Source organism: Trichomycterus rosablanca, chromosome 6, assembly GCF_030014385.1.
Source record: "Trichomycterus rosablanca isolate fTriRos1 chromosome 6, fTriRos1.hap1, whole genome shotgun sequence".
Classification (NCBI taxonomy): domain Eukaryota; kingdom Metazoa; phylum Chordata; class Actinopteri; order Siluriformes; family Trichomycteridae; genus Trichomycterus; species Trichomycterus rosablanca.
In genome coordinates, this window is record NC_085993.1 from 38,157,259 (window position 1) to 38,184,831 (window position 27,573).

At 38.6% G+C, this 27,573-nt stretch overlaps 1 protein-coding gene across 1 annotated transcript; it reads left to right on the top strand.

Moving 5' to 3' along the window:
- Positions 1 to 1,934: 1,934 nt before the first annotated feature.
- Positions 1,935 to 27,505, top strand: LOC134316533 (TOM1-like protein 2). Its single transcript, XM_062996922.1, has 14 exons — positions 1,935 to 1,986; positions 6,504 to 6,588; positions 6,730 to 6,808; positions 7,727 to 7,876; positions 8,040 to 8,174; positions 15,392 to 15,508; positions 17,799 to 17,932; positions 19,986 to 20,028; positions 23,161 to 23,281; positions 23,403 to 23,475; positions 25,236 to 25,311; positions 25,626 to 25,685; positions 26,971 to 27,007; positions 27,419 to 27,505. The coding sequence occupies exons 1-14, from the start codon at positions 1,935 to 1,937 to the stop codon at positions 27,478 to 27,480; spliced, it is 1,224 nt and encodes a 407-aa protein (XP_062852992.1). The 3' UTR covers positions 27,481 to 27,505.
- The last annotated feature ends 68 nt before the right edge of the window (positions 27,506 to 27,573 follow it).

Sequence of the window (27,573 nt, forward strand, 5' to 3'; positions counted from 1 at the left end):
GGGATCAGGGATTGTTTGTTTGTTTATTAGGATTAACGTCACGTTTTACACTTTGGTTACATTCATGACAGGAACGGTAGTTATTCATTACACAAGATTCATCAGTTCACAAGTTTATATCGAACACAGGCATGGACAATTTTGTATCTCCAATTCACCTCACTTGCATGTCTTTAGACTGTGGGAGGAAACCGGAGCATCGGAAAGAAACCCACGCAGACACGGGAAGAACATGCAAACTCCACACAGAAAGGACCCGGACCACCCCTCCTGGGGATTGAACCCAGGACCTTCTTTATGTGAGGCTACAGTGCTACCCACTTAGCCACCGTGCTGCCCCCAGGGATCAGGGAGTTGCCTACCTGACTCTACTCGCACGTCAGTGAGTTTTTTTTTTTTCTGGGAATTTACTGAAATTATCAGTTTTATCAGTCAGCTTTGTTGGCCAGCATAAATCAGTAAAAATGTACACATTTCTTTTTCCATTTTTCACCACTTTATTTCGCCTAAGAAGCTCTTATCGTACTTTGTTCTAACTCTAAGAATTATTTTCTGAACTTAAGAGTCGGTTCCTAATACTCGAAATAAGATAAGGAAATATAAACATTAGGAAAACCCCACAAGCTGTTTCACTAAAAAGTAAATATAAACATATTTGGAAATAAGAGGCTACTATTTCTACAAAGTCCACAAAGTAGGCATGTTAACGCATTTGCAGTAATGATAACATCAACTGAATGTATTGTTAAAGTCTAAACTTTCTTCAGGTGCTCTGCGATCCAATACGTATAATCAGGGGTGGCTCGTTCCTTAGGGCGATCAGGCGACGCACCACCAAAGGGCGAAAGGGAAGAAATTTTTCTATCACAGCTGTGACTGTGGAATATCGTAGTCCAATCAGCGTCGAGTTGTGTTCCGTACAGTACCGCCCCTTTTGGGGCGATTTCAGTCTGACTGGATTGCTCTCATAGACTCTCATGTTAAGGCTCTTTTTTTCGAACTGCAGGCGCTGCAATACATTCTGAATGGGTTCCGGGAGGGCTCGCACTTACGTGCTTGTGTCACACGTAACCTGGTGTTGCGATCTCGTCACCATGACTACCATCACCTCAGTTCAGAGCAACTCCATCCAACTAATCAGGATAAATTAGCAACTTAAGAATTAGGGCCACCCAGACCAAATTTAAACATCAAGTATCTACAAAAGGGGGGAAATCATATACGTAAGTAATGTCATTTTTAAATTGTGAATTGTGATTGCACTTATTGTATCTCCCCAATTGTTTAATTGTACTTCTTTATTCATTGCACATCAGCCCAGATGCCAATCTTTATTCTGGATCTGCTGCACCTAAAATAAAATGCTATCTGATGAAGACTGAATTAAATTGTTAGTGTGAAGGCTTTACTTCATTTTATGATTAATGGTAAATCTGGTCTCTCTCCATGTTCAAAGTTATTTGTGAGGGCAAACTAACAGATGACTTAAGATGTTAATTATTTAAGCTTTAATTTACCCATTGAACAGGTCACCTTGGCCATCAATTGCCCCCCCTGAGAGATTTGGCAGGAGTCGCCACTGTACAATTAATGGCAGATATAACATAAATGTCTCCTGGATGAAATAACATTCAACATTGACTGCTTGATAATGCTTATGATTTTACGGCCTGCATTGATGACATGTATGAATGTTTATGTACATTTACTTTAAGGCACTTTATTTAATCGACTCCAAACCAGACTTTAACAGACTCCAAAAGCCTGAATCGATTCGTTGAGGGATTCGATTCCCAGCCTAACGATTCAGAATATGTGGTACGTGCGCGCTCCAGCCACAACGCAGCGCACACTGGTGGAAATAGTGTTAGCGGTGTTAAGTTAATATATAGATACCTCTGTGTAATATATTATTTCTAAAATTTAGAAGTAAAATGGAATTTCTAAAGGGGAACCCATTGTCCACGCCGGTTGGCCAGCGTATCCGTAAGTGTTTTAAAACTTCCTTGTCATGCAATTTTTGCTTAATAGGATGAACCGTCAGCAGCGTTTATAACTGCATTAGAAGTTTATTTCTGCTACTTACGACTTATAAATGTAAACAATTTAATGTTAATTTATTTTGTCTAAAAAAAGTTTCTGTCAGTCAGACCATTATTATATTATTTTATCTACATATATTGCTATTATTATTATCTGTATGTTACCACCACTATACTCATCCATACCTATGTCTGACATATTTCATATCTGATACACAATCTCTATTCATATTCTATTTTATATACATATATATATACCCATAACTGATACATTGTAGATGTTTATAACTGTAACAACATCCTTATCTCTATATTATTCTTATCTATCTATCTATCTATCTATCTATCTATCTATCTATCTATCTATCTATCTATCTATCTATCTATCTATCTATCTATCTATCTATCTATCTATCTATCTATCTATCTATCTATCTATCTATCTATCTATCTATCTATCTATCTATCTATCTACCACTAGTTTAGTAGCATTAGGCATTAGTAGTCAATAGACCATATTTCTTTATTGCTCAGGAGTCCAGGTTCAAGTGATGATCTTTGCCTCCTGGCCATGAATTTAAGCTTTTAGATTTGGTGAGGATCGTGACACGTTTTTTTGTTGTTGTTGAAACTAGCTTATAATTTAAATATAGCTAATTTAAATTACTAATAAGGTTTCTAACTTTGGTACTTTTGAGGCATTTAGTAACTATCCTGTAAAATACTGCCAGTCAGTGAACATCTACTTGTGAACAGTGATCCACTTTGCTTTGCTTTGAACTGACCCTATTTTATAATATGCAGGGTGGATAAATCATAAAATCTAATTCCAATGAATAGTCTATTGTGTTTACCCTAAATAAATAAGCTTAGGAACAAAGATAGCATAATGTAATCCAAATGGGTCATGTGCACTTCATATTTTTAAACTTTAATTTACTGCTCTAACTTGCTTCAGGGGTAAATGTAAAGACTGCCCTTTATTAATCTGGAGCTCAGTCCAGGGTGTATTTTTGCTTTATAGTCTGTGTTTCCAACAAGGCTCTAGAATCAATATGACTGTGATGAGCATGAAATGGTTACTAAAGATTGACAAATGTATAATGAGAAAATGTTTGGTTATATAATCTTTCAAATAATCAGCGACACTGTGACACAGCAGGTAGAGTGGGAGTCACACAACACAATTTTGCAAAGAACGTCTATATGTTAGTTAGATACATGACAAACAAACCTGCTAGGATAATGCCAGATCTAATTATTTATTGAATATGTAAGATCTAATGCCAAACTGTTGTTTTTGTTTATTGTCAGATCAGTGTATACCTGCTTGATCCTTCAACTTTTTTTGACATTTGACATAAATTCATAGTCCATTGCTGTTCCTAGGGTTCCCAGAGTCTAGGACACTTCAGTGTTGTTCCTGTTGTAATGTTTACAGTATTTTGGTTTATGACAAGGTTTTAGAATTCTTGAAATCTGAGAATTTTAACTCATCACTTTAAAAATCAAAGTGAAAGTCAAATTCTGTTCTAATTGCAACATTTAACTAATATTACACTGTTAATATCAAGTGACATTATACATAAGAATGCTGCCATTTACTGTAACTAACCAAAATTATTTTACTCTTAATTGTGATTGTCTATGTTTTATTGTCACAGTTTTTTTTTTTAAACATGTCAGTTCTAGTTTTATGCATATTTCATTTGAACGACTTTGCAAAAGTACCTAAGATACCTTGAAATCACTGGGACGGTTTGCATGTGTTGTCGGGTTAACCAGTCAGGAAAATGTATTTAGTATATAGACAGTGAGTGGAAACAAGTATTTAACAAGTATTTAAGTATTGTTTTATTTTACATTAAAATTATGTTATGAAATTTAACAGTGGACAAAATAAGCTTCGAATTTTAGTCGGAAATTTTAGTCGGGTGTAACTCATGTAGCAGTTGGTTAGGACAGATTACATGAGTCAAGGCTGCTTTGCTCACACAATTACTACAGATCTTCAATTAATCCAGATCAGATTAATCCAGATCTCTACAGGGATAGTTGGAATTGGAAAGTCATATGATGGAATGCTTAGGTGGCACAGCGGTCTATTGCTCTATCCCACCACTGCTGACATCCAGGTTTAAGTACGCAGTGCTTCCGTCCAGCCTGTAGACAGTCAAATGCAAATATGGCTACATGCATGCAAGTTTTTCTTCATAGATTATCCACTAGTATACTGCCATGTTTACACATTCTTTATAAAACTTAAGATTAATAAGAAAAACTAAGGAAAATAAAGTAAAATAAAATGATATTTGAACATTTTTCTTTTATGCTTTAAAAGCATTTCACAACCTTTTTTTTTTTTTTTTTAATGCATTTTCTCCCCATTTTCCTCCCGATTTAGTGCACTCAATTTTGTCTTCCGCTGCTGATAGATGCCAGATTGCATCAGAGGAGAGCATGTCACTGTACACGCCTCTTTCGATTTGTGCACAGCCCTCCTCTTCTCGCCCCTGCATTCTGCACAGGCGTCTCTTCCACCAATCTGGGTCCTTACACAGCATACGAGGATCCACCCCAGTGGCAACACCGAGTTTCGAACCGGGGAGTTCAGAAACTCGGTGTTGGTGTGCAAGCGGAATATTACGCAGTGCCACTTGTGCGCCGTCAAGCATTTCACAACCTTTTAAAGAGTTTTTATCATTTTCAGTTAAAGCTTTTTGAAACTGTTTTTTTTATCTCTTTTTTCTGCATTTCCCCCATATTTCACCCAGCTGGATCAATGCCAATGTCCTGTTGCAGTCTTCTTGCTGCTACTACCCCTGCACTGGCTAAGGAAGAACCTTTGATGTGTGCCCCTTTTGTACTTCAAATAGTTGTAGTGTAGTGTAGTAGGAGGTTCCACAGTGTTATTTAACTAGTAAGCAACAGAATATTTAAATGTTAAAATAATGATTAAAATATAATGGATATGATTGCATATTGACTGGATTACCTTTTGTAAACACATTGAAACTAATCATGATTTGCTTTTGCGATTAAATACAATGCTTTTAGGTGATTATGTAATAATTGTGGCATAGTATTAGATCATTCTTTCACAGACTTGCTGTCATGTCTATTTTTCTCTTTCTAACATCTCCTTCCTAATGTTCACAGTGCTGTTAAAAATGTTTGGAGCTGCTGTTCAGAGGCAGCTGACTGTCACATGAAAATTGTGAAACAGGGAGAAAAAAGAGCATGAAGGATGGGATTAGGGAATTAAAAGCCCCCACACAGTTAAGATCTCAAGTGGGTGGAACTCATGTGGCCGTTGGTTAGGTTAGATCACATGAGTCAAGGCTGCTTGTGCTCACACAGACACCACAGATTTTTAATTAATCCGAATCTCTATAGGGACAGTCTGAATTGAAAATTCATATGATGGAATTTTCAGGTGGCACAGTGGTCTATTGCTGTAGCCCACCACCACTGAATTCCAGGTTTGAATCGGTCTGCAGTTCTTTCGTCCATTGTCTGTAGACATTACTGCCAATGTCTGGGTGGTTTGGGAAGGAGGTGGGAGAAGGCAAGCCCTGTAATGGATTGCGTCCTGGCTTGCGTCCAGTGTTCCCTGGTGAAACTTGCCACATTCCTCTTTGTGCCACAGAACTCACACCTGAGTGGAAACAAAAAGGAACAGGCTCAGATCCAACCATAATGACATAATTATACTAGCAAATTATGCTGTGGCCTGCACCAGAATGAAGAGTCTGTTGGCCTGTACAACACAGCAGCAGTGATACGTGTTGCAATTTTGGCCATGTGAGACATTGATGCACTGTATATCCAAAAGTATGTGGACACCTTGTCAAACGATTGTATTGAGGTGATCAAGCACTCATACTCACTGCTAACAAATTTATAAAATCAGTTATAAAATATAAACCTTCAGCTTGTACCAACAATTTTTAAAAAGGGCTATTTCCTGTTTAGCATGACTGTTCTCCTGTCCACAAAACAAGATCAGTAAAGACATGTGATGAGTTTGGTGTGTGGGAAATGTAATGGTCTGTATAGAATCCTGACCTCAACCCCACTTAAAGTCTTTGAGATAATTTGGAAGAACATTTGTGAGCTAGGCTCATTTTTACTGAATTTGCACAAATTTCTATGTACATCTTGTGGAAAGCCTTCTGAACACCTCCCCCCAAAGACACAGCCAGTCATGTCTGTGTAGACGCCTGGCTGGCTGATACCACCACAAGTTTCGAACCCAGATCTCACCAGTGTTGGGCTTGAGTGATAAACCACTGGGCCTCCCAAAAGCTCGTCAGTCAATATGGTGCATTGTTTTTAAGCTTGACGCTCAGTGGCACAGCCAGCAGAAAGCCATTTTACTACATATCAAAAGGCACCCAGGCCTGCAGTAAACAAAGTGCATAATGCTTATCACGAGTTGTTTGTTTCTGTCTCGGGCAGAGAAAGCTACTAGTGGCTCCCCTGAGAACGAGGACTGGACTTTGAACATGGAAATCTGTGACATTATCAACGAGACATATGAGGGGTAAGACAGTCAAGTCATTAAATCGTCTGACTAAATCATAGTGACATTTTTTAATTATTAGAGGAAAACCACTTAAATGTACTTATTATTGATTTATCAGTTATTTTAGGGTTCATGATATAATTATGCATGTGATTACAGACCCAAAGATGCAGCAAAGGCCTTAAAGAAGAAGATTGTGGGAAATAAGAACTTTAATGAGGTCCTGCTGGCGCTGACTGTAAGGGCTTCCAAGTTTTCACTATCTTGTCTCTGTTCTTTCTCTTCATCCCCTTTCCTGAACAAAATCCTGGATGAATGTATGAACCAACCCAGTGTTTGTGGGTATGGGTTTATAGATTTTTTTCCTAAAAACATTTTTTTTTTGCCAAATGCCCCAATATATAGCTAGAACACTATAGTAACTGTAATGTGTGAACTACTGGCTGCATTTCTATTATTTCAATAAGCTGTTTAGTTTTGTATTAATATATACTGCTAGCTTCTAACCTACTTTCTTAAAAACAACATTCCAAATGCTCCTGGTATTTGTATCATTAGTGTTTTCTACTGTACAATACTGCCACCTTCACTCTTTTTAACTGTTTTTTATTTAATAAAGCCTACAGGGCGACATGGTGGCTCAGTGGGTAGCACTGTCACCTCACAGCAAGAAGGTCCTGGATTTGATTCCCAGGTGGAGCGGTCCTGGTCCTTTCTGTGTGGAGTTTGCATGTTCTCCCCCAAGTTTGCATGGTCTCTCAGTGTCTGCATGGGTTTCCTCCGGGAGCTCCGATTTCCTCCCACAATTCAAAGACACGCAAGTAAGGTTAATTGGAGATACAAAATTGTCAGAGACAGTTTGACAATAAACTGGTGAACTGATGAGTCTTGTGTAACGAGCGGCTACCTGTTGTCTTGAATGTAAACAAAATGTAAAAGTGTGTAAAACATGATGTTAAAATCCTAATAAAAAAATAAAATAAAACCTACAGCATTACTTACATAACATTGTACATTACAATAAAACATTATTGTCTTTAAACACATTATTGTTTAGTTATAACCCGATTAATCGGCATAAGCCCGCTGGGATCTAGCTTTCTTTCTGGCTGTATTGCCTTAATATCACTTTTTCTTTACACATTTTTCCAAATAGGTTCTTGAGACATGTGTAAAAAACTGTGGCCATCGCTTCCAAATTTATGTCTGCAAAAAAGAATTCGTGGAGGGAGTGCTGGTCCGGAGCATTCTCCCCAAAAACAATCCTCCTATGGTCTTACACGACCGAGTCTTAAGCCTCATTCAGGTAAGCATTTTTTTTTATATTTCATTGAAAAGAAGCATTGATTTAAACACAAAGAAGCATTGTTTGTAACTTCGAGCTGCTCCTGCTAGAATTAGGACCCGCTAGACCAAAATCATTTTTAGCAAAGAACTTGCGATTCCTTAACTGTGTTTGATTCTCTTAGGCTTGGGCTGATGCTTTTCGGAAGAATCAGTCACTGAGCGGAGTGGTACGTGTATATGATGATCTTAAGCGAAGAGGCCTGGAGTTTCCCATGACTGATCTGGATTCTCTGTCGCCTATACACACCCCCAACAGGGTAAAATGCTTCAACTGTTTGTACTTCCTTGACTTTACCCTTCTGGTGGACTGTGACACCACAGAGTGCATGTTTTAGTACAAGGTGTCTAGTTTAATCTCTGCATGTGTGCTGATATTAATACAATATTTAATTTAAACTGAAACTTTGTACAAGAATTCTATAAAAGGTTTTACCAGAGTGGTGTTGACAAACAGTATGAGACATAAACATTTTATCATAAAGATAAAAACATGAATAAAATATAAAGGCTGCTAGCAGGTGGACTGGATGATGTTGTCATAGCTACAGTAACTAACCCTCAGTTCTATCTGTGGCTCACTACAATAGACATGATTGAACCACAGTTTGACTAAACCTGTTGAACGAAACAATGTGTTAAAGTTGCCTTTTTGCTAAGATTGTGAGGAGAACCCAAACTGTCATGGAAATGAGTTTGGATGGACAGATGTTACCACAACAAAAACAGGCCAGACAGGGGATGTCGTCTACAGTCAAGCAAGCTTGACATTGGCATGAGCTTTTTGCATGCAGGTTGTTTTTTTAGACTTAGGTGTGGAGCTTCCACTCAGGGCAGATCTGATTTTGGTGGTTCTTGGAACAAATTTCTAATTACTTGTATGTTCTATGTAAATTAGAATTAGAATTATTGGATAGCTGTTTGTACAAATGATTCTGGGATGTAAAGTTGAAAAGCCATTTCTGAAAACATAAGTATGTACGTAAACAATAGAAATTAAGTAAAATAGGGAAAATAATAGAATTTTGGTATGAATTTTATTGTGTAATTTTTAAAGCTATTGGTGTTTTACCCTCTATATGAAAAAAATCAAAGAAAGCAGAAAAATCAATAAAAAATTTATTTAATATCATATATATGAGATAAAGAATTTCTTGTAAGGCCATGTGAAAAGGACCTGGTGTAGCTATAGTAATATGTTTTCTGTTTTAATGCCTTTTCCAGAGTATTGAAGAAAATGATACATCTGTCCCATACCCTTCACTACCCACAAAACGCTGCACACACGTTCCCATGACAAAAGCAGCACCAGAACCCCTCACAGAAGAACAGGTACTCAATACATGATAATATACTTACATATAGTTAAAAACTATATTGGGCTAGATGTATAAAGTTAATAAGGTATAATGCGCATGTTAATCTGGGATTAGTGTTAACTTTACTAAAGCTGAACCTCATAATGAAAATTGTGTCTGGTTGAAAGGCGGACATTGTCGACTAAATAATAGTATGTATTAGGCAGCTGAGTTGACAATGATGCAACCATGTTGTTTTGCTTAATAATTTAAATGATATATTAGTACCTATACCTATATGTACCTATATTAGTACATTTATTCTCAATGTTACAAAATATTGAATAAGGAGAAGGATTAGACCAATTCACCAACTCAGATATGTTAATGCATGAGAGCAGTAAAATGTATAAACCATAATTTGGGAGGACATTGTAAATTTGCTAGTCCACTACCACTGGGATCCAGTGCTATCTCCCGGTTGAACATCTACATACAGACATGATTAACTATGTCTGGGAAGTTGGATGAGGCCTTGTGATGGATTGGCACCCTGCCCGGTGAGCGTGCTGCATTGTGCCCTACCGGATGCACGCCACCCCTGACCAGGCTAAAGTGCTGGTAAATCATGAAATAAAATGAAAAAATGGCTGGGTGCCATCTAGCGGGCTTAATTGGCAGTGCCTGCAGGGAGGGATGACCGGACTATGTGGGCGGGGTGTACGGACTCTGATTGGTGGATAGAGGCGCCTGTGCAGAGTGCATGGTTGGAAAAGGGTTCCGTTAAGGGCTGCGTGGGTATCGTTGGGTATTCCCCAGCAGTGGAAACAAATTGACTACACTAAATTGGGAGAAAAATGGGAGAAAAACGCATATGTTATATACAGTGTATCACAAAAGTGAGTACACCCCTCACATTTCTGCAGATATTTAAGTATATCTTTTCATGGGACAACACTGACAAAATGACACTTTGACACAATGAAAAGTAGTCTGTGTGCAGCTTATATAACAGTGTAAATTTATTCTTCCCTCAAAATAACTCAATATACAGCCATTAATGTCTAAACCACCGGCAACAAAAGTGAGTACACCCCTTAGTGAAAGTTCCTGAAGTATCAATATTTTGTGTGGCCACCATTATTTCCCAGAACTGCCTTAACTCTCCTGGGCATGGAGTTTACCAGAGCTTCACAGGTTGCCACTGGAATGCTTTTCCACTCCTCCATGACGACATCACGGAGCTGGCGGATATTCGAGACTTTGCGCTCCTCCACCTTCCGCTTGAGGATGCCCCAAAGATGTTCTATTGGGTTTAGGTCTGGAGACATGCTTGGCCAGTCCATCACCTTTACCCTCAGCCTCTTCAATAAAGCAGTGGTCGTCTTAGAGGTGTGTTTGGGGTCATTATCATGCTGGAACACTGCCCTGCGACCCAGTTTCCGGAGGGAGGGGATCATGCTCTGCTTCAGTATTTCACAGTACATATTGGAGTTCATGTGTCCCTCAATGAAATGTAACTCCCCAACACCTGCTGCACTCATGCAGCCCCAGACCATGGCATTCCCACCACCATGCTTGACTGTAGGCATGACACACTTATCTTTGTACTTCTCACTTGATTGCCGCCACACATGCTTGAGACCATCTGAACCAAACAAATTAATCTTGGTCTCATCAGACCATAGGACATGGTTCCAGTAATCCATGTCCTTTGTTGACATGTCTTCAGCAAACTGTTTGCGGGCTTTCTTGTGTAGAGACTTCAGAAGAGGCTTCATTCTGGGGTGACAGCCATGCAGACCAATTTGATGTAGTGTGCGGCGTATGGTCTGAGCACTGACAGGCTGACCCCCCACCTTTTCAATCTCTGCAGCAATGCTGACAGCACTCCTGCGCCTATCTTTCAAAGACAGCAGTTGGATGTGACGCTGAGCACGTGCACTCAGCTTCTTTGGACGACCAATGCGAGGTCTGTTCTGAGTGGACCCTGCTCTTTTAAAACGCTGGATGATCTTGGCCACTGTGCTGCAGCTCAGTTTCAGGGTGTTGGCAATCTTCTTGTAGCCTTGGCCATCTTCATGTAGCGCAACAATTCGTCTTTTAAGATCCTCAGAGAGTTCTTTGCCATGAGGTGCCATGTTGGAACTTTCAGTGACCAGTATGAGAGAGTGTGAGAGCTGTACTACTAAATTGAACACAACTGCTCCCTATGCACACCTGAGACCTAGTAACACTAACAAATCACATGACATTTTGGAGGGAAAATGACAAGCAGTGCTCAATTTGGACATTTAGGGGTGTAGTCTCTTAGGGGTGTACTCACTTTTGTTGCCGGTGGTTTAGACATTAATGGCTGTATATTGAGTTATTTTGAGGGAAGAATAAATTTACACTGTTATATAAGCTGCACACAGACTACTTTTCATTGTGTCAAAGTGTCATTTTGTCAGTGTTGTCCCATGAAAAGATATACTTAAATATCTGCAGAAATGTGAGGGGTGTACTCACTTTTGTGATACACTGTATATATATATATATATATATATATATATATATATATATATATATATATATACGTATATATACAGTGAAGCCCGAAATTATTCATACCCCTGGCAAATTTTGACTTAAAGTTACTTTTATTCAACCAGCAATTTTTTTTTTGACCAGAAATGACACAGGTGTCTTCCAGAAGATAATAAGACGATGTACAAGAGGCATCATTATGGAAAAAAATATTTCCCAGCTTTTATTTACATTTGAACAAAAAGTGGCATGTCCAAAATTATTCATACCCTTTGCAAACTGTCACAGTCTATGGGAAAATCCAAAGTTCTATACCATTCCAAATAGTCCAAGCTGTTCTAAAGCATCCTAATTACCCTGATTCATTGGGAACAGCTGTTTTAATCAACTCAACAGGTGAAAAACAGCAACTCTCTGCAGTTGGTTTGTGGACAGTCATGGCTAAGACAAAGGAGCTCACTAAGGACCTGCGGCTGTGCATTGTGGCAGCTCACAAGTCAGGAAAGGGCTATAAGGCCATATCTAAATGTTTTCAAGTTCCAGTGGCTACAGTGCAAAGTATTATTAAAAAATACAAGACATTCCGCACTGTGGAAAATCTCAGAGGATGTGGTCGGAAGCCAAAAGGGACACCTGTGCTGGCCAGGAGGATAGTGAGAGAGGTGAAAAAGAATCCAAGGATCACCACCAAGGCCATCCTGGTGAATCTGGGCTCTGCTGGTGGCAACGTCTCAAGGCAGACAGTCCAACGGACACTGCACACTGCTGGGTTCCACGGACGCAGACCAAGGAGGACGCCACTTCTCCAGAAAAGGCACACAAAAGCTCGCTTGGCCTTTGCAAATGCTCATCTGGACAAAGAAGAAGACTTCTGGTCTTCTGTTTTATGGTCAGATGAAACAAAAATTGAATTGTTTGGCCACAATGATGTATCCTTCATTTGGCGTAAAAAAGGAGAAGCCTTCAACCCTAAGAACACCATCCCCACTGTCAAACATGGTGGTGGGAACCTAATGATTTGGGGGTGTTTTTCAGCCAATGGACCAGGGAACCTAATCACAGTAAACGGCATCATGAAAAAAGATCAATACATCAAGATTCTCAACAACAACATCAGGCAGTCTGCAGAGAAACTTGGCCTTGGGCACCAGTGGACATTTCAGCACGACAACGACCCAAAACACACAGCAAAAGTGGTGAAGAAATGGTTAGCGGACAAAAACATTAACATTTTGCAGTGGCCCAGCCAGAGTCCTGACTTGAATCCAATTGAGAATCTGTGGAGGGAGCTAAAGATCAGGGTGATGGCAAGGAGACCCTCCAACCTGAAAGAGTTGGAGCTCATCGCTAAAGATGAATGGGCAAAAATACCAGTGGAGACATGCAAAAAGCTGGTCAGCAATTATAGGAAGCGTTTGATTGCTGTAATAGCCAATAAAGGCTTTTCTATTAATTATTGAGAAGGGTATGAATAATTTTGGACATGCCACTTTTTGTTCAAATGTAAATAAAAGCTGAGAAATATTTTTTTCCATAATGATGCCTCTTGTACATCGTCTTATTATCTTCTGGGAGACGCCTGTGTCATTTCCGGTCCAAAAAAAAAATTGCTGTTTGAATAAAAGTAACTTTAAGTCAAAATTTGCCAGGGGTATGAATAATTTCGGGCTTCACTGTATATATATATACAGTGTATCACAAAAGTGAGTACACCCCTCACATTTCTGCAAATATTTTATTATATCTTTTCATGGGACAACACTATAGAACTAAAACTTGGATATAACTTAGAGTAGTCAGTGTACAACTTGTATAGCAGTGTAGATTTACTGTCTTCTGAAAATAACTCAACACACAGCCATTAATGTCTAAATGGCTGGCAACATAAGTGAGTACACCCCACAGTGAACATGTCCAAATTGTGCCCAAAGTGTCAATATTTTGTGTGACCACCATTATTATCCATTATATAACCCTCCTGGGCATGGAATTCACCAGAGCTGCACAGGTTGCTACTGGAATCCTCTTCCACTCCTCCATGATGACATCACGGAGTTGGTGGATGTTAGACACCTTGAACTCCTCCACCTTCCACTTGAGGATGCGCCACAGGTGCTCAATTGGGTTTAGTCCATCACCTTTACCTTCAGCTTCCTCAGCAAGGCAGTTGTCATCTTGGAGGTTGTGTTTGGGGTCGTTATCCTGTTGGAAAACTGCCATGAGGCCCAGTTTTCGAAGGGAGGGGATCATGCTCTGTTTCAGAATGTCACAGTACATGTTGGAATTCATGTTTCCCTCAATGAACTGCAGCTCCCCAGTGCCAGCAACACTCATGCAGCCCAAGACCATGATGCTACCACCACCATGCTTGACTGTAGGCAAGATACAGTTGTCTTGGTACTTCTCACCAGGGCGCCGCCACACATGCTGGACACCATCTGAGCCAAACAAGTTTATCTTGGTCTCGTCAGACCACAGGGCATTCCAGTAATCCATGTTCTTGGACTGCTTGTCTTCAGCAAACTGTTTGCTGGCTTTCTTGTGCGTCAGCTTCCTTCTGGGATGACGACCATGCAGACCGAGTTGATGCAGTGTGCGGCGTATGGTCTGAGCACTGACAGGCTGACCTCCCACGTCTTCAACCTCTGTAGCAATGCTGGCAGCACTCATGTGTCTATTTTTTAAAGCCAACCTCTGGATATGACACCGAACACGTGGACTCAACTTCTTTGGTCGACCCTGGCGAAGCCTGTTCCGAGTGGAACCTGTCCTGGAAAACCGCTGTATGACCTTGGCCACCATGCTGTAGCTCAGTTTCAGGGTGTTAGCAATCTTCTTATAGCCCAGGCCATCTTTGTGGAGAGCAACAATTCTATTTCTCACATCCTCAGAGAGTTCTTTGCCATGAGGTGCCATGTTGAATATCCAGTGGCCAGTATGAGAGAATTGTACCCAAAACACCAAATTTAACAGCCCTGCTCCCCATTTACACCTGGGACCTTGACACATGACACCAGGGAGGGACAACGACACATTTGGGCACAATTTGGACATGTTCACTGTGGGGTGTACTCACTTATGTTGCCAGCTATTTAGACATTAATGGCTGTGTGTTGAGTTATTTTCAGAAGACAGTAAATCTACACTGCTATACAAGCTGTACACTGACTACTCTAAGTTATATCCAAGTTTTATTTCTATAGTGTTGTCCCATGAAAAGATATAATGAAATATTTGCAGAAATGTGAGGGGTGTACTCACTTTTGTGATACACTGTATACCCTATATATATATGTATATATATATTTTATAAAAAAATTAAATTACTCTGTATCTAATAAAACATAGTAAAAGCTGGTTTACACTTGTTGTCAAAATTAGGTATCATATTTATACAGTTTAAAGGGGAAAGATGTATAATTTGCAATTTGTACCGTGCCATGTTCACATTGTGTACTCAAGCTTTTATGGAAGTTTTATGAACAAAATCAATAAAATTGGATTCAAAATGCTTAGTACATCAGCCCACCAGCCCACAGTGTGTTTTTAACTTATTATGATGAACATCTCATGCTTATCTGTGTAGTGTATATGGAAACAATGTAAATGAGAATGTGAATCAATATGCATTTTGGTTTTGTATACTTTAGAAACAGAAGCTGATGGACGAATTGAAGCTGGTTAAGGGAAACCATAAAGTGATGACGGAGATGCTAGAACAGCTCAAACCAGGAGAAAGTCCTAAATCAGAAACTGATCTGCTACGGGTATGTACTGCTGACTTACCTTTCACTCTCTAAGTTTTTACTCGTCAGCACACTAAGTTGTACAGTACACACTGTGCAAGGCAGGTTTTTCAGTAGCCAGGAGATTTTGGGAAGACGTCAAAGCCTCCTGTAGATGGACAACTACACTTAGTGTTTGCCTGTTGGATTCCCTCGTGAAGTGTTAGGGGTTAAGCGACCCAGTTTTTTTCAGACTTTGATTTGGCAGGCTTATTTATGATTAGGCTGATTGCTTTATGTAGTCTGAGCCCCTCACATACCAGTTTTTGAGCCTCGATTTGCAGCAGCCATGCAAAAAAGTAAACTTTCAGAAAGGGATGCAGAATAACACATAATGCCTTTAATTAATTTAATTATATACATTAACTGGGATTTTTTTTTATTGATCTTTGGTTTTTCAGTACAATTTAACTCACCTTTACTCAGAGTCTCTGAAAAATTAATTAATTAAATTAATGACATTAATGTAATAACTCGTGAACAGGGCTTGTAAACAGGGCTTAATTCTACACTACAGTTTAGTTAACTAAACTGCTGATGCCTTACGCACTGCCCTTTTTACTTGCTTGTTATATGATCTTAACCATGTAATCTTATATTTGTTATTGTGACAGACATTATTTACACAATACACATCAGTAATACACTACTTGGACAAGATATTACTACATTATTGTGAATTTGGTACCTTATCTGCTTTATCTGCCATTGTTTCTTTAAGCTCCATCTTTAGAAGGCATAGCCTAGCATATAAAATATAAGTCTTATCCTATCCCAATACAACTTCACTTTTAGCCATCAAATCTAATTATAAAAGTCTGTTGTCTCCATGAGACCAGTGCCTGATCACTAACCATGTGGCGGTTGCACTAATTTCCATAAAGTTCAGGTCTGCTGAACTCTTGCCACACCCATTTTGCCACAGGCCATCACACTTCAGATGTCAAATTCAGATCCTCACAGCACTGTTAAAATAAAAAGGATGAGACAAAAGCGCAGTGAACAAGTACTGTGAGGTTGTGCAGCACTGGCACATGCTTTTTCACACCACTTACCACTCCTGGTCAGGGTCACTGGTTTGTATAGTCTTACCAGAATCACTGGGTGCAGTGCAGTAACACCCCAGACAAGACAGAAGTCCATGTAGGTGCTGACTGGCTGATCTGCATCATGGGGATTTAAACCCTGAATCCCAGGTGCTTGATCGCTTCAGCTACAATTAATATCATATTTCTTAGCAAAGCAAAATATTTAAAACATAACTTAACCTCCATCATGTTCACTGTGCCTTGTGTGTCTTTTGCTGGATGATGAAACACCTGATCTGTTATGTGGTTTGTGTCACGTCTGTTGTTTACATAGTGGTCATTGTTCCTTGATTATGATGAAAATGCAAATTAGGATCCGGGCAGTTTATTATCATCTTTTTGCTCAGTCATAATTTTTTCTCTAATTCCTGTCACCCTACAGCAAGAAGGGCCTGGGTTTGATTTCCCGGCTTGGCGGCCTGGGTCCTATCTGTGTGGAGTTTGCCTGTTCTTCCTGTGTGTGTGGGAGTTTGCATTTTCATCACAATCAAGGAACCATGAGCTATAACACAAGTTTAAAAGCGAATCAGTGAGGAAAATCCAGCTAAACACAGATATACTATGTGGACGCTTTATTTCTCAGATTTGTCTCATACGCACACTTAAATGATGTTTTACTGCACTGATCAAGCCAGGCACTGAGCAAAGCGATCATTTATCATTAATCTGAAATTAAATAAATATATTTTGTAAAAAGCTGAACACGTTGAGTTTAAGGTAAATGTTGAGTTTAAGGGTACAAATTTCTCGACAAAGGTGTTGAGTTTCAAAGATTTTGAGTTTAGGGGACTTGAGTTACAAGGTACCACTGTATTTAAGTTCAATATTTTGCTGATTTTACTAATTACTTTTAAGCGTGTTGTAATATGAAAATGAAAATGTGATTAAACCTTTGACCTTATCTACTGACAAATTTTTTGCATGTTCTTATAAATTAAAGGCTACAACAAACATTCTTTGTAATTCTTAGTATTTTAACATGTATAATATCAGGTCATGTGATATTAATACATTGTCATCTCTTTGATGGTTGGCTACTCAGATGGGTCAGCTTACTCAAGTGTTAGACTAGTCCCTGCTAATGCAATCCACACTGTCTTCTTAGTCATTTCACAAATCCTACCATAACACTGCTTTTAATGTTGTCTTGCGTTTTCTGCTTTGTCCTTGTGTGTGTTAAACAGCGGTTGTACACGGTGTGTAAGACCATGCAGCTGAGAGTAGCCGACCTGATCGACAAATTGGCTGAAGAGGATCTGATTGGAGAATTGCTGGTTATCAATGATGATCTTAACACCGCCTTTATCCACTATGAAAGGTGCTGCTCATCCACATTGCTAAATCGATTTTCTCATTTTCTCACTTAGGATGCCTTCAGGATCTCACAAGTTTAGGAAAATGCTAATGCTGAAAGCATAAGGCATACAAAGGGAAACGCATAAAGCAGCGCACCAGTCATACATAGTGCACACTGTACAAACCTCTGTAGGAAGTGTTACATTCTAATGTTGATTCAGTTAGTCAAGTCAAGGCACAGCAATGTTATGTGGCAATAAAATGTCAACTGACTATCTGAATGACTAGGTTACCCCATCAATGGGTTTGACAATGCCAAGATTCATCTAGCTCAAATTGTGAAAGGGAGCATGAGGAATCATTTCACACATATACTGGCCCTGTGATGGCAACATTTTGAACATATTAGGCAGTGCTGGAGAAGACTTTACGGTGTGTATTGACTATTCCGTCATGAATACAAGATCTCTGGCAAAAATGCCACACTGGATGGAAATGAATGTTGAATTAATGAAAGCTACATAACGTTGTTGAAACTATGTGAAATCAATGCAGTCCAATAACATATTAGAGTCTGGGTCTGTTTTTGCCCAGGCAAAAATATACATCTATTTAATTTTTTTTTTTTTTTTTTCATTTCAATTTTATCACTGCTTTATCCTGGTCAGGGCCATGGCAGGGTCATGTTCATCGAAAAATACTGGTTACAAGGCAGTAATACCCTGGACATGGCACCAATTCATATCAGAGCTTTACAGACATAACCAATCATGTATGTGTAGATGCCTGGTCAGCTGATTAGGGTTTGAATCTCAGCTGTAATGGGCTCTAGCTCTGATATTGCATTTTGCTCTAATGTAATAACAGTAAAATTAATATTATTAGCATCATTTGAATGATTAGTTGACTTTGAGCTAGTGAATTTCTTTTATTTCATCTATTCTAACTTAATATATTTCACCTACACTGATCAGCCATAACATTAAAACCACCTCATTGTTTCTTCACTCACTGTTATCAGCTCCACTTACCATATAGAAGCACTTTGTAGTTCTACAATTACTGACTGTAGTCCATCTGTTTCTCTGCATGCTTTGTTAGCCCCCTTTCATGCTGTTCTTCAATGGTCAGGACTCTCCCAGGACCACCACAGAGCAGGTATTTATTTAGGTGGTGGATCATTCTCAGCACTGCAGTGACACTGACATGGTGGTGGTGTGTTAATGTGTGTTGTGCTGGTATGAGTGGATCAGACACAGCAATGCTGATGGAGTCTTTAAACACCTCACTGTCACTGCTGGACTGAGAATAGGCTGATGAAGGTCTAGAAGATGACCAACTCAAACAGCAGCAATAGATGAGCGATCGTCTCTGACTTTACATCTACAAGGTGGACCAACTAGGTAGTAGTGTCTAATAGAGTGGACAGTGAGTGGACAAGGTATTTAAAAACTCCAGCAGCGCTGCTGTGTTTTATCCACTCATACCAGCACAACACACACTAACACACCACCACCATGTCAGTGTCACTGCAGTGCTGAGAATCATCCACCACCCAAATAATACCTAGTCTGTAGTGGTCCTGACCATTGAAGAACAGCATGAAAGGGGGCTAACAAAGCATGCAGAGAATGGGACCACAGTCAGTACAGGACTACAGTCAGTAATTGTGGAACTACAAAGTGTTTCTATATGGTAAGTGGAGCTGATAAAATGGACAGTGAGTGTAGAAACAAGGAGGTGGTTTTAATGTTATGACTGATCAGTGTATGTGTATGTGGTTATGCAGAGGAAAAACGGCAAAGCTAATGAGGTAGAGATGTGGCAATGTAGGATTGCTTTTCAAAAACCACAACCACAACACCACTTCTTTATCACATGCTTAGCTACTATTCTACCGGCCTGCTGTGGTTTCAGTCTAATTCTTTGTTTGCTGTTTCTTTGTCAAACCACTTTACCAAAACAAGGCATCCTTGTAATCCTCATTTAATTGTATAGAAATGTTAAATGTCATATTAAATTACCCATGAGGCTTGTTTGTTTGTAAACTGTTGTATTTTCTTTTTCTTTTTTAGCTTTGAGAAGCAGAATCGTTACCATGCAGCAAATGCACAACAAGTAAATTAAAAATTTTATATTTAAATGTTTTAAATATTTAAATGTTGACAAACATGTTTATTTGTTCCTCTATTATTATTATTATTTTTACTTTTTTACTTTAAGTAGACGCCTTTATCCAAAGTGACATTACAGTTACAGTATGCAGTCGGAGCAATTGCTGGTTAGGGCCTTGCTCAAGCGACCTTCTGATTACTTGTCCAGTACCTTAACTGCTAGGCTATGTTTTACCACCTCTTTATTTTGATGAGTCACTGTGTGTCCTGCTTTCCCAAAATTACTGGGTGCAATGCAGTAACACACCCCTTACAAGACATCAAACTATTTCAGTGTCTCAGCCACCCCCCTCGATCAGACATAGCCAGTCATGTTTGTATAACACCCGACCGGCCAATTGCACCGTTGGAGATTTGAACACTGAATCCCAGCAGTTGCGGGCTAGTGTAATTTACCCCTGTGCCACCCAAGTACCCATAACTGTGTATAGTAATATAATACACAATATCTGCCTTATATCAACTTATTCAGCATAAACTCAACTTTCCTAATACAGTAAATGTCAAAAGTATACGCACACTTTTAGGGTACATGTATTTTATGGCAGTTTTGAGATATCAATGATTTCTGCATTTGTGTTGCATAGAACTTTTATTTTACACTGATCAGCCATAACATTAAAACCACCTCCTTGTTTCTACACTTGCTGTCAATTTTATCAGCTCCACTTACCATATAGAAGCACTTTGTAGTTCTACAATTACTGACTGCAGTCCATCTGTTTCTCTACATATTTTTAACCTGCTTTCATGCTGTTCTTCAATGGTCAGGACCCCACAGGACCACCACAGAGCAGGTATTATTCAGGTGGTGGATCATTCTCAGCTCTGCAGTGACAATGACATGGTGGTGGTGTGTTAGTGTGTGTTGTGCTGATATAAGTGGTTCAGACACAGCAGTGCTGCTGGAGTGTTTAAATACCCTGTCCACTTACTGTTCACTCTATTAGACACTCGTACCTAGTTGGTCCACCTTGTTGTGTAAAGTCAGAGACAATCGCTCATCTATTGCTGCTGTTTGAGTTGGTCATCTTCTAGACCTTCATTGGTAGTCACAGAACGCTGCCCGCGGGGCGATGTTGGCTGGATATTTTTGTTTGGTGGACTATTCTCAGTCCAGCAGTGACAGTGAGGTGTTTTAAAACTTCACCACCATGTCAGTGTCACTGCAGTGCTGAGAATGACCCACCACCCAAATAATACCTGCTCTGTGGTGGTCCTGTGGGGGTCCTGACCATTGAAGAACAGCATGAAAGGGGGCTAACAAAGCATTCAGAAAAACAGATGGACTACAGTCAGTAATTGTAGAACTACAAAGTGCTTCTATATGGTAAGTGGAGCTGATAAAATGGACAGTGAGTTTAGAAACAAGGAGGTGGTTTTAATGTTATGGCTGATTGGTGTATGTAGTATAGTTAAGTGATTTTACTGTGCTGAAAATATGAAAAACAATGCAGTCATGAATAAGAAGCTGCTGTAAATTGGAAGACACTGTTTATAGTATAATACACTTTACACTGGAAAGAGGCTGACATACATTGTCGTGTAGTTTTTTTTTCTTGCACGTCAGCCCATCCTCTAAGTCTTTAGTGATGTATAACCAAGTACTTAGTTTCTCTTCCGACCTTCTCAGAAGGTCATATTTTCATGTATTTAAATGGGTGCGGTCAAACTAGCTCTATTAGCACAGAGAAGACACTACCTGTCGTCAACCTTAATCACTAACTAGATTAGTACGTTTTATTACGTTGTAGAACTTTGATACACTACCAAATTAATCATTTGAATTGCTGTATACATATAAGTTTATATATAGTATATATATTTTAAAATCCACAATAGATTTTGTTTGGACAAAAAGTATGTCTTCCTATAATAAAAACACAGAAAAAAACAGTTGAAATCACTGAAGTCCTAAGCCATAAAATACACCGACTATGCATAACATTATGACCACTGACAGGTGAAGTGAAAAACACTTATTATCTCTTAACGACACCTGTTAGTTGGTGGGGTATATTAGGCAGCAAGTGAACATTTTATCCTCAAAGTTGATGTGCTAGAAGCAGGAAAAATGAGCAAGCGTAAGGATTTGAGCGAGTTTGATAAGGGCCAAATTGTGATGGCTAGACGACTGGGTCAGAACATCTCCAAAACTGCAGCTCTTGTGGGGTGTTCCCAGTCTGCAGTGGTCAGTATCTATCAAAAGTGGTCCAAGGAAGGAACAGTGGTAAACCGGCGACAGGGTCATGGGCGGCCAAGGTTCATTGATGCACATGGGGAGCGAAGGCTGGCCCATGTGGTCCGATCCAACAGACCAGCTACTGTAGCTCAAATTGCTGAAGAAGTTAATGCTGGTTCTGATAGAAAGATGTTAGAATACACCGTATATCACAGTTGCAGGGCTGTTTTGGCAGCAAGGGGGGGGACCAACACAATATTAGGAAGGTGGTAATAATGTTATGCCTGATCGGTGTACACCCTGTACTAGGTGTGAAGCAGTTTGTATGAAATACATATTTCAATCACGTTCACTAACATAATTAATAAAAACTGATTTGTTAAAAAAGGTCTTAGCAATTTTCCATAATTATTTAAAAAATGTCACCTGTTTTAAGCCTCTTGGTGTTTTAGAATTAGAAATATATGACTGATTATATAGTCTGTCATTGCAGAAATTTAGAAATAGTGTGAATGATCCCATACTGTTTAGAATATTTATAATAATCATTTGTAATAGTATAAATTTGACATCACTTGATAGATTTTCCATTGCACAGCTATAGTGATACAGGGATTCAACTTTAAGAAACAATCCTTGCACTGCATTATTATTAATATTAAAAACAAACATGACTTGCTTGGATCTGGTGCATTGATTTTCAGCATTTGATTGGTTACCAAGTGCTGATGTAATTCTTTTTCAGTCATCTAGTTGGCTAGATGCATACTCGTTCTTTAGATTAGGTATTTAGCGCTACTGAAGACACATGTTCCCTGATGATCCTGTAGTGTACAGTATGCAGTGTTTTTATGGGTTATTAATCATCATGTTGGGATTTTTTTTTTCATGTAGTCCCAGGAGGAAGGAAACCTTATAGACATTAATCCTGTTGAATCAGCAGTTGATCAGACTTTGGTTTCTGCTGTCAGTCAAGCAGTACCCCCACCAACATCTGATCCTATACAGAGTACAGGTGAGTCTTTCTCCCTCTCTCTGTCTGTCTCTCTGTTATCTCTCTTTCTCTCGCTAATAGCTTATTTCAGTATGTTATGACGATGCATGCGACTTTGCATCTTTGTGTTTGTGTCTCTCAGCTGGAGAGGAAGAAGATGAATTTGATATGTTTGCTCAGACAAGAGAAAGTTCACTAGCTGAGCAAAGGAAGAGGTAACAATTCTACTGCACCCAGGTCAAAACAGACGTTTTAATCCGAATGTACAAATTGCGTTTAAATGATATCCGCAGTTAGCAATCTTACATCAGTAACCTCTATGTATTTTGCAACTCCAGCTGGGCTGTCATATGCCTTTTACTTAACAGAGGCTTCTGTCTTGCCTCTATGTCATAAAGGCCTTATTTATGAAGTACTGCAGAGATGGTTGTCCATTCAACACATACTCACATCTTTGCACAGCACTTTTTGACTTCTATTTTAGAGATATCTCTCTGTGATCTTTTCAGATCCTTTTAGATCAGGGGTGTCAAACTCATTTTCACCGAGGGCCACATTAACATTATTGTGGCCCTCAAAGGGCCGATTGTAACGTATTCTGCTGTGATTGCAGTCTGTTGTTTTTCTTGGAGGCTAAATTCTGCATTTATATTGTCCTCCTTTACCACAGACACGACCTCATAACACAAGAGACGCACCATTTTCTCTTCCTGAAACACAAACATCTTGTCATTTTCATAAAATTTCCTCCTTCTGCTTAATTTTCTTACTTATCTTCTTGTACATTTTGGGATTATGTGTAAATATTTCTTAACATCATCTACTGGCGGGCTGTGTCACTGTGCAGGTCACAAAATCAGCATGCATTTTAAAAGATGCAGTTAATGTAGGATTTTACAGTGTATTTTAAGACAATTGTTCTGCCCTCACTAATAGTTTATCCCCCTTGCTCAGCTAGACAGACAGACAGACAGACAGACAGACAGGCAGACAGACAGCTCCCTTCAGAATACAGTCGGTTTTATTTGCTTCCCAGCTGTGTGATACACTGTGTGCACCAGAATGAAGTAAAAATACAAACAATAAAAACAATAAAGAACTTAATACAGTAAAAGCACACAGCTGTAGTCAGGTGTTACATCTGGTACAATATGAGATTTAACCAAACGTAAAATAGCGCTAACGAGTTAAAATTGTTTGTAAAGATACTAATTGCTATAGTAACGGTAACAACAGTATTTAATTACGGTAAATTTGTAACTAAAACGCTGTGATATACTCACTAAACATTTACTAACAACTGAGAATATAAACACCACTACTTACAGACGATGCTTTGGTATTATACTGAAAGATAATTATTTATATTTATTATTATTGTTTACATTACTGCCCACGTTCTTTTGCCGTAAAAGTCACACTTCTCAGCGAAGGTCAAAGTTAGTTGCCATGACTACGATGTCACCGGTTGCACTTAAAGGCGCAATGTGTCCCATTAAATTATAAGTACGTCTCTGTAACGACTCGAACCATCACAACAATCTCTTAAGCTCTCGCGGGCCACATACAATGACGTGGCGGGCCGGATCTGGCCCGCGGGCCGTGAGTTTGACACCCCTGTTTTAGATCCTTCCCTTAACTATTGTTGCAAAGTTAGAAGCATGTAATTACCTTTATATAACTGATTTTCTGCATTTGTTAACAATTATTGTGGCTGAAACACAAATTAAATATTAGAGGGGGTGTTCAAGTACTTTTGTTCCTATAGTGTATTAGTTGCACTTATTTACAGTAATGCACTCCAAAAAAGCCCATATACTTGTAAGTGTTAAGTTTTGCATGTGGATATGAGAAAATATGAGTGATCTTTAGCTATGGTGAATTATTAGTGTGTTAATATGTAAACAGTAAAATGTTGCATGTTATGTTTTGTGTTTTCTTGTATTCGTGCGTGCTTACTTGATTGTGTGTCCAGTGTTAGGTATGAGGACCCTGGCGCAGTAGAGAGCTTGGCAGAAGCACTGGACACTCGGCTGCAGGTCACTTCAGAGGTTAGTGTTGACAGCTTTCATAACAGAGCTTAACAGTGAGGTTCAAGAAGTTCTGGTTGGATTTTTTTTTACGATAGAAAGTTTGTTTTAGTTAAGTAAGTACTTTAAATGTAAGATATACTTGATTCTCAACAGATTTAAGACATTTATTCTGTTCTGTACTGTTTTACACTACATATACTGGTCTACACTATTCTGTCATTATTTTAGAACCAAAAGAAGAGGAAAACATATTCAGAAATTTAGGAAGCGTAATACAAACATTTGCATTTTGTAACTTTATACAGTGTTACCTTTTTTTTTTTTTTTTTTAGATACCAGCGTCCCAGAGTTCTGTTTTGGATGACATTGAGGAATTGTTGTCCTTAGAAACGGTAAACATGGCTTTTCAGTTGCTTATTGTTTTATTGGACTGTATGGACTGCAATCTAATCTAGTCTGTAGAGTTTTCTGAACTTTTGTAAACTTTTCCCAAGGAATACTGGCCACTGAAAGATGATGAGGCTTAAGAAGAGCAATCACTCCATCTAGTGGTTCATATAAATTATTGCAACCTGTACAGTTTCAAACGGTCAGGCTTTGTCTGTAACACATGGTGTGTTAAAAAAATATTCAGATCCCTTAAATTTCTGCTAATTTATTGTGTTGTGGATTTGTTTTTAAAAGCATATATTTTCCATTTTACCATAATTATGTTTATTTTTTTTACCATAATCACGTTTCTGTGTTGGCACTGGTTTGTAGCTCAGATGAAAATTTTTGTGTTGATGGGCTAGATCGTTAGACTCTTTTTTTATGTATTTCCAAGTCCATGTATATTTCTTATAGAATCTTGTTGGTTTTTAATACAGTGCCATTTGATTCTCTAAAGCTTTTAATAATTTTATGAACTGTAGGTGGTGACATTTCTAAACATTTTGCAATAGTAAATCAAGAAAGGTTTGTGAATGACTCTTGTTGATGCGCTGTTTATACCCAATTATAATAGCAACATAATTTTGTGTAAATTTAGTAGTTGGTAAAACATAAAATAGCTTGCCTTTGTGTTCTGTTAAATGCTCAACTGCCTCTCCAGTCACTAGATCTGAATTTAAAAGAGCCCCTTTGAAATGTCGTAAAACATGAAGTTTGCATCATGAATGTGCAGCTGACAAATCTGCCGCAGTAACATGGGCCAAATATTTTCATCTCCTTGTGGAATCCATAGGACAATGGACTGAGGCTGTTCTGAGAGCAAAATACTGTCCTAATATGGGATCTCTGGCCCAGCCAGGTAGATTGTTAAATTATTAGGAGAAGCGGGATATTCCGAGAAGAGGAGGGCTAAGCACGTGTCAGAAGAGGCGTGTACAGCGACGTGCTCTCAATGCAATCGCGTATCCCCCAGCAGCGGAAGACAAATTGAGTGAGCTAAATTGGGAGGAAAATTGAGAGAAAATGCTTAAGATAAATAAATTAAAATAAATAAATTAATTAAAAAATATATATATTAAGAGAAGTTTATTTAAGAAAGCAGGCTTAAACAGCCCTTTTACTTTGATTACAGTGTACTGTAGACAGAACAAATAATAATGCAAGAGTGTATTATAAATTATTGACTGTAGTGCCTGAGATGATGTTCTGGATGGAAAAATAATGTTAAAGTTTTATATTTTTCAGTATGATGACGATGATGATGAGGGAGTAACCAGTGAAGGTGAGTATTCTCTCTGTCCCTGTCTTTCAAGGTGTATTGCAAAATGTTCATATATTTAAGAACAATCTGATTACAATGTGTGATATTAACTAATAATTTTATAAAATAGTGTTTTGTTTAATTTATATGAATTGGCATCAAATTCTAAATGTGTTTATATTCACAAACATTGGAAATCTTTTTTTAAATTTTTGTTAGTTATATAAAGATTCAAGAGAATGTACTGTGTGCCTTAAGACGTTTCCTAGTGATGTGGAAAAATAAACCTATCTATGAATATTACATTAAACGCATCCAATTTGCGCCTAAAACTAGAAGCAAAAAACTTACTTTTGTCTCTGTTGTAACTTACAAATATAGTTCTGCTGTTACATTCTGTTATTAAATAATCTTTTTTGCTCTTCTCGACAGAGTTTGACAAGTTTTTAGCATCAAGGGCTAAAGCAGTGGAGAATCTCCCACCTGCGCAGTAAAGCTAGTCCACCCCTGCAAACCACCATCCATCAGAATCAGATCAGCGTTTTTCCCTCTGACACTCAGACCAGGATACAATAGACAGACAGGTA

Coding starts and splice junctions, on each gene's coding strand:
- LOC134316533 (XM_062996922.1), top strand. CDS start 1,935: ATGGAATTTCTAAAGGGGAACCCATTGTCCACGCCGGTTGGCCAGCGT. Junction 6,589..6,729: donor ATCAACGAGACATATGAGGG/GTAAGACAGTCA, acceptor ATGTGATTACAG/ACCCAAAGATGCAGCAAAGG. Junction 7,877..8,039: donor GAGTCTTAAGCCTCATTCAG/GTAAGCATTTTT, acceptor TGATTCTCTTAG/GCTTGGGCTGATGCTTTTCG.